The sequence below is a fragment of the Ctenocephalides felis genome, unplaced genomic scaffold (assembly GCF_003426905.1).
Source record: "Ctenocephalides felis isolate EL2017-DRISC unplaced genomic scaffold, ASM342690v1 CF-g0.4_SCAFFOLD_03571, whole genome shotgun sequence".
Taxonomy (NCBI): domain Eukaryota; kingdom Metazoa; phylum Arthropoda; class Insecta; order Siphonaptera; family Pulicidae; genus Ctenocephalides; species Ctenocephalides felis.
The window spans coordinates 16,881,210-16,889,343 of NW_020539725.1; the positions used below are offsets into that span (position 1 = coordinate 16,881,210).

Genomic DNA, 8,134 nt, shown 5'->3' on the forward strand with positions numbered 1-8,134 from the left:
TAATTTAATGTGCTAAATGCAAATAAATAATGGAAAAATACAAGTTTCAATCTTATTTAAAAGCCCAAATTAGAAAACTCCAAGTGACTGTAAAAACGGTTTTATTTTCATGAATAGTTCCATCGCCTATATTCTTATCACCCAGGAACTAAATAATCTACATTCGTTAACTTTGAAGTTATTCTTCTACTTTACTGAAAAAAAGTTGATTTGAAACTGAATTCTATATTGTTTTTTAGTAGAAGCAAAGACTGAGCCCATAAGCGTGTACGACTAAGACGAATTGACGCCATAGTCGTATTGAAAACAGATGATTGAAAATCGTTAAATTATAGATTCCTTAATAATAATAGTAAGCCTATAAATAAAAATTCAATAAACGCCAAAGATTTCTCCTAATTTAAATGCGCTGAATATTCTTGCGTTATTTCCTTAGAGGGTACGAATTGAGCAACCTTATCCTACAATCATTGGAATACAGTTCTCAAGAGTCTGAGTAAGAGTAATTGCACTAAATAAATATTATAAGCTATAATTTATAGCATTATATTCGAAGGGGGCAGCAACCTTACCAACTAATAATAAAATTATACATAGTAATAGCATATATCAATCTTTATTAAATTTGATTAATCGAATACATATGTGGATATATTTAAATGTAATAAAATATATATGAATTATTCAAATCAATTCTTCTTGCAACCTTCTTCAGCAGTATATTCCAAGCCATCTTCGCACTTGTATACTTCTGGAAAAAGTATCCTTTTATCATTTTCTGTTTTTGCCTTGCATATATAATAGAATTTTTTATTCTGTGTGAAAGGAGCGCTGAATCCAGCAGTTTGGGTTTCACAATCAGCTTCAATTTTTTTACATGCCCCAAGTTCCCCAACTTTCGCAGTACAGGAACCATCCGCAATGTTAAAAGCTTTGTCGCCTCCACATTCTTTTAATATACCCTGTGCACCTTTTTCCGTACAAAAATAATATCTGTAAAAATAATGATTAAATACTCATATGTAAACTCTTGTATGTAACTGTGATTTAACTTTATTTTTCATTTATACTTGCTTTGAATGTATTTGCAGCAAATAGTTTGCTTTATTATATATTTATAGTAATGGACCGAAAATCGAAAATAAAAATTTGAGCATATCTTCACGTTGTTTCTGAACATTTTGGAATACCTCAGAAAAAATGGATGTGTGTATATGTGTGTGTGTGCATTTTTTTGTTTGCATGGATCAACCTATTTGAATGATTCGATATCTATTGATATTGAGATGTGCTGATTAGTTTTTGGCAAGGCAGGTCCAGCCGATACGGAGATACAGAGCAAAGAGGTCCAAAAATGGAAATCGAGATTTTGAGAGAACAGAGCATCCGATGTGAATGATCTAAAAAACATTCAGTTCGTAATTATGGGGAGAATTTTGGCAAAAGCAGGTCCAGCCTTTTCGGAGATACGGAGCTAAATGTACAAAAAATGGTATAGTTTTTGAGAGAACTAAGTATCCGATTTGAATGATTTAAAAAACTTTCTGCTTGTGTTGAAACGAATGCTTTTGGAAAAAATATATATTTTTATCAAAAAATTTTTTTATTTCAATTTTTTTTGTGTATCGAAAAGAAATCAACTTTTAATTTTAATTCTTGCTAAAGTTCTAAAGCTCACCAATATACTTTAAATAAATAATTTCAACTTTGCAATTTATTTTATATAATTCTTATAAATATTAGACAACGTTACAGTATTTATTTATAATAATCTATTTGAAAACATTTAATATTCCTCAAACATTTCGTGATGGTACGGGAAGTTCCGGCAATTTGCCTTGAAGCACAATGCCATGCACCACTAGTCTTTGATTCACATTTAAAAATATATTATTTTACATGTTTATTTTACTCAAACTTTACATTTTACAAAAGATATATAGAACAAATGAAATGTTTAAAACAGACTTTTAAAATAAATGTTAAATGAATAAAACAGAGCAAATACTATTTATTTATGACAAAAATTATCCTGTGACAAAAATATTGAAAATTGTTTTTGTTTTTTTTTTTTTAATTATAGTTGCAAGTAAGATTATTAGTAGAGAATGGGTGCAGTTATGCCACTTTTTTCGATCAGCAATAAATTTGTTAATATACAATTTAAACATTTGTCTACGTGAAAATACTGAAATACTATCAAATCATACAAAAAAGGACGAGTATCACAACTGACAAAGGTCAAGAACCAATAGGTGTAAACACCAAAATGGTTTATAACGACTTTTATTGCCGTTAATAGCAATAATATGTAATACTACATAACATGAACATTTAAACAAAGCTTATGAATAACAAAACATATTTTTTTAAGTTAACAAAAATTCTTTGTGAAATCTTTTTTTATATATTAAATTTTTCTTTTCTATTCTCTTTCGTATGTTAAAAAACGGCCCTCTAGCACTTCCCCCCCCCCCCTGGTGATACGATGAGGTTGGAAATAGGGTTTGTCGATTTTGAAAAACCGTTTTTTTGGCGAAAATTATGGAATTCAAAAACCGGTTGTTAGTGAAAAAAGTCGGTTTTCACTGCATAAATGTAAAATAACAAATATTGCCAAATATAAAAGAAAGATGAAAGCGTTTTGATTCTTGAAATCATATTAATTCAATAGCATTTGATATCTTATCAGTCTGCAATGGTTCCCAAAAATCTTTTGTATATAATAAATTAGATTTTTATACCAGTGTATATATTAATTTAAATCAATGTGGCTTCTCTTCTTCTTTCTTGAAGAAGTAACTTCCTCTACTCAAACTTTAAAAAAAGAGTTTTAAACCCTAGAACCCACAAATCAAAGAACAAAAAACTTGGAATTAATGGCTTTAAAAACAATTAAGCATAATTTGGTCGCAAGTATGAGATTATTTTCTATTTCAGGAAATTTTGTGAGTAAACAAAGGACACGTTTTTGTATAAAGCCTAGTTGGAAACCACTGTCTTATTCGGAGCACAACAGAAATCAAGTTTTAGTATATTACGATTTTTTCCAGAATTTAATAAATAAAATTAAGAAGCAAAAGTTTTTGTTAAGTTAATCTTGACTTATAGTTTACCTTTGGCAATCATACGGGTCTGGAAATGTGCCTTCTTTTGTGCAGTACATCTGACCAGGAGATTTGCATGGGCCAGGTTCGGAAGAGCATTCATTCTTAAAGATATTACATTTTTTGTCGCCACTGCAACTTTCAACTTCAACTCTTGTCCAGGAATTCTCTTCCTTGATACATAAAGCCATGGAATTGCAGTCATCAGAGCATATTAGTCCTGATGTTCCTCGTCTGGCGCAATCTGATTCGTGACGAGCCAAAAATGCTTGGGAAAAGCTGGCTACGCCCTATTCAAATGATTATTTTGGTATATGTTTACATTATCCTATATATATATATATATATATATATATATATAACGAAAATTTGTTTATTATAATCAATTTATGCCTCAAGTTAATTCTGCCCGAAGAACATAAAATCGTTAAAGAGAAAGAGGTTATTTATCTAACTTAAAGGGTTTGTTCGCTTTTTAATGTAGAAATTTGCGTTTTGGACAACCTGATATCAAGCGTTAGTGATATTCACTTTCACTTGAAAATATAAATAAAGAGATGTTTTTAAGTGAAAATAGTTCTTCGCAGCATAACTACATTAAATTAAAAAACATACAAGCTCTATTAGACAAAATTTAATAATTCCTTCTGAAAAAGCGTAATTAAAAATCATCACAGCAGCCTATAAGACTCTTATGATCGCTTTTAAAATAAATTCAAGTAAATAAAATCTCATGTAAATGATGACAATTTTTTTCTATCAAGTTTAATAATAAAATAAACAGATTATAATGTAATGAAATATTTTATTATTCTACTTACCAAAGTAACAAAAATGAGAATAGAGGCCTTCATGGTATTTGTTTATAATCACTGTATATAAACTAATAATTGCAATAATCGATTATGTGCATTGGAGTTTCATATATACTGTAATTTTTCAGAGATGCCAAACCATTTTTGCAATCATTGATCAATGACGAGAAAAAAATTAACTAGTGGGGTGTATGGCATCGTGCCTTAAGGCAAATTGCTGGAACTTCCCGTACCGTAACGAAATGTTCAAGGAATATTGAATGTTTTTAAATAGATTAATATAAATATTGTAACATTGTCTAATATTTATAAGAATTATATAAACTGAATTGCAAAGTTGAAATTATTTGATTAAAGTATATTAGAGCTTTAGTCACAATTAAAAATAAAATCAAAATTATTTTTAATAAACGAAAAAAAACTTTTTTTTGATAAAAAAAAATTGAAAAAAAATTTTGAAACAAATTTTTTTTTCCAAAATCAATTATTTTGTTAAAAGAAGCAGAAAGTTCCTTTAATTATTTAAATCGGACGCTTAGTTTTCTCAAAAATTGTTATTTTTTGCACATTTAGCTGTGTATCTTCAAAATGGCTAAGCCTGCCTTTTAACTAATAATCTAATCATTACTAATTGAATGTTTTTTAGATCATTCAAATCGGATGCTCCGTTCTCTTAAAAACACGATTTCTATTTTCTGCACTCTCTGCTCTTTTTTTCCGTAAAAAACTAATCAGCACATCTCCCTATCAATAGGAATCGAATGTTTTTTGAACCATTCAAATCGGTTGAACCGTGCGCCCAAAAACGTGAACAAAAAAATGCGGATACACAAAACACACACACACACATCCAATTTTTCTGCGATATGCCAAAACGTTCAGAAACTTTCAGAACGTCGAGAAATGCAACAATGCAATGGACGATTACAATAACTTACCCTACGGGATGTTAAACAGAATGTAATCAATTATTATGAATATATAAAATATAGCATCAAAACTAAATTCATATGGGGTTTGTTTTACTATAATTCCGCGATTTCATTTAAGTATACATATATATAATACGGTTGATCGAATTGGAACAATGAACCATTTAGTATTTTTTAATTCCACGTGACGCCAGACAGTGTATTTAAATTTTAATAATAAAAAACAAAACTTGCTGCATTGTCCACGAAATGCCATTTTAGTTGAGATCAACCTGAAGTGAACATCTATAGATGTATTATATAGTATATTATAATATCATACTGCCTAATATATATATATATATATATATATATATATATATATATATATATATGTTGTGTGTTTTTTAATCATATATTTATATTTAATATAATCTGCACATAAAAAAGATAGCGGTTAACATCCGGACTAACTCTGAAATGATATGGAGGTAATAAACCAAACCAAATATAATAAAATTCATTTATTTAAATTAAATATTCAAATTATATGTATTAAAAGAAACTATGGGTTGTTCTTTGCTGTTTTTTCACTAATCTAATCTTTGAAACGTTAATGTTTACAAAGACTATTGATATCAATCAGTGAAATTCACAGAATATGTTATATAAAAATAATTGTAATTAAGTATCGGTAAATTTCTTTGTATTATAAACTCCTTTGTTGATACCGCTATCTGTTAAAGATTTGAGATTTATATCGTAACAACTTGATTTGTGTCGTAGATTTATCTACGTTGTTATTTTATCTCTCAACTTTTGCGAACATTTCTGCCGCCTGATATCGGCAGTTTTTTTAAAGCAAAGAGCATATTGAAATTTTTCAATTGAAGAGAATATTATTTCTAATTTATTATTTATTTAATAAATAGTGTTTAGGACTTAAATAGATTGATATATTTAGCTTAAACAAAACCTGTCACATATACACATAGCCATACATACACACACATACTTTTTCCGAATTTGGTCTCATTCGATTCAGGATGACTTAACGTATTTTCATTCAAAATACGATTATTCTGTGCTTGTCTATACCTTAGAAATGATGTATGTGTATGTGTGTGTGCTTGGATACAAATTATCTTCGACGATTTCAGGAACACGGTTCAACCGATTTGAATAATTCCAAAAACATTTGGTTCCTATTGAAAAGGAGATGTGTTGATTAGTTTTTGGCCATAGCAGGTTCCAGCCGTTTCAAAGATACGAGGCAAAAATGTTACCAAAAATGGTAACTCAGTTTTTTAGAGAACAAAGGAGAACGATTTCAATCATTCAAAAAACAGTTTAGTTGTATTGACAAAATAAACTGACTGAATTTTTGGGAAGGCAACGGTCAAGCATGATCAGAGATCTAGTGAAATAGGTGATCAAAAAGAGCTCAAAATTTTTAAATAATGTCAAAATATGAACAAAATTAAATTTTTCTAAAGAAATCTTTTTTTCAAAAATTCTCAAAGATCTAATTTTATTAATGTATTCAAATCAAAAAAATATTTTTAGAATAAATTTTTTGAATATAAATAAAAATTTGTTTTTTTAGAAATTAATTTTTGGTATTGAATGTTTCAGCAATTTGCCTAAACGCACAATACCATGCACCACTAGTTACGTTTATAATAAACAATTAAATCTTTTTTTTTAATTTTTCTTAGGGTAAGTTATAGTAATCGCAAAAAAATCTAAAATGAATTTTTTTTCAAAGGTTTCAAAGGTTTTTCAACATTTTGGTGAAGAAAAAATGGTAGGTGTGTGTATGTGTGCGTGTGTGTGCGTGCGGATACAATATTTTGTGAATGATTTTGAGAACACAGATCAACCGATTTGAATAATTCAAAAAGCATTCGATTCCTATTGATAAGATGGCGTGTTGATTAGTTTTTGGCAAAATCAGGTCAAACCGTGTCGAAGATACGGGGCAAAAAGTGCCAAAAATGATATTTCTGTGTTTGAGAGAACGTCCGATTTGTTCTGATCATGTTTTCAGATATTTTATAAAGATTTTAATAATAAATACATATTTTGTTTAATTTATATACACAAAGTGTTTACCAACCACTTTAAAACAGTTATGCAGCGGGATTGCTTTAAAAAAATGATCACAATTTTCAAAAAATTTCAAAATATAAAAAGAAAATTCAAATTGTTCAAAAAGTTTTTTGTTAGTCTAGTTTTTAGTACGGGAAGTTCTAGCAATTTGTCTTAAGGCACGATGCCATCCACCACTAGTTAAAAATGTATCGGTAAATATTTTTCTTCATAAGATTTATACATACGCTCTGGCAATACTAAAGTTGAATTGACATTAAGCTGCAAGTTGGTATTAAGCATCATTGCATGACTATTCAGAAATAAATACTAATTTCATTTTGACTCAAAGAAATTGTTTTGTAGTGATATATTAATTTATAAAGCATATAAATATTGTTAATAAATAAATAATGGCTGCTGTAAATAGTGTAGTTGCACTATATCAGCAATTGAAAACAGAATGGGGAAAAAAAACACCCAACTTGGATAAATGCGGTAACCTTTTATCTCAATTAAAGGTACATTGTCATATAGATATATTAATATTCGAAACTAAAAAGAAACTTAATACAAAGTGTCTTGTTTTAGGTTGGACTAACACAATTAATGTTTCTTCCAACTTCTAACTCAGTTGCCTCTGAACAAGAGTTATTACTGGCGAGAGACATTTTAGAATTGGGGGCTCAGTATAGCATTTCAGCTAAAGATATTCCTTCTTTTGAGCGATATATGTCTCAACTTAAGTGCTATTATTTTGATTACAAGTAAGGTTATAATTAAAAGCATATAAAGCCATTTACACATTTCATCATTAATTCTAAAAATCAGAATTATTTTCATTTATATATATATATAGTATTTATTATTTACATTTATACCGTGTTACGAGTTAATTATAGAATAGCTTGGTGAAGATTGATAGTTACATGCTTGCTGCAGTTTTTTTAATACTTTAAATACTAATTGTACTACAATGAGTACAATTAACATTATTTATTAAATATTTTCTGGTACTGCTACTTCTACATATTTCTTAAAGTAAACTATTTTATATGTATATATATATATATATATATATATATATATTTACAAAATTCATTTATCTTTGTTTTATAATGATATAACATTTTTTAATCATCCTCAAAATATGAAAATTCAATTAGCAATTATTTTTTTTCAGAGGTAGATTACCAGAATCCGCATATAT

General features: G+C 28.2%; 2 protein-coding genes across 2 annotated transcripts in view; one reads left to right on the plus strand and one right to left on the minus strand.

The window, feature by feature from the left end:
* Positions 1-622: 622 nt before the first annotated feature.
* On the minus strand, positions 623-3,992 carry LOC113385243. Its single transcript, XM_026623077.1, has 3 exons — positions 3,929-3,992; positions 3,117-3,397; positions 623-993 (listed from the first exon to the last, which is right to left on the minus strand). Exons 1-3 carry the CDS (start codon positions 3,959-3,961, stop codon positions 690-692), a joined length of 618 nt encoding a protein of 205 aa, XP_026478862.1. The 5' UTR covers positions 3,962-3,992; the 3' UTR covers positions 623-689.
* Positions 3,993-7,226: 3,234 nt separating this feature from the next.
* LOC113384920 (26S proteasome non-ATPase regulatory subunit 8-like) overlaps positions 7,227-8,134 on the plus strand; it is a 5,361-nt gene continuing 4,453 nt past the window's right edge. Inside the window, exons 1-2 of the mRNA XM_026622697.1 lie at positions 7,227-7,445; positions 7,516-7,691. Coding sequence (XP_026478482.1) covers positions 7,338-7,445; positions 7,516-7,691 — 284 coding nt within the window. The 5' untranslated portion in view covers positions 7,227-7,337. The remainder of the gene's footprint in view (positions 7,446-7,515; positions 7,692-8,134) is intronic.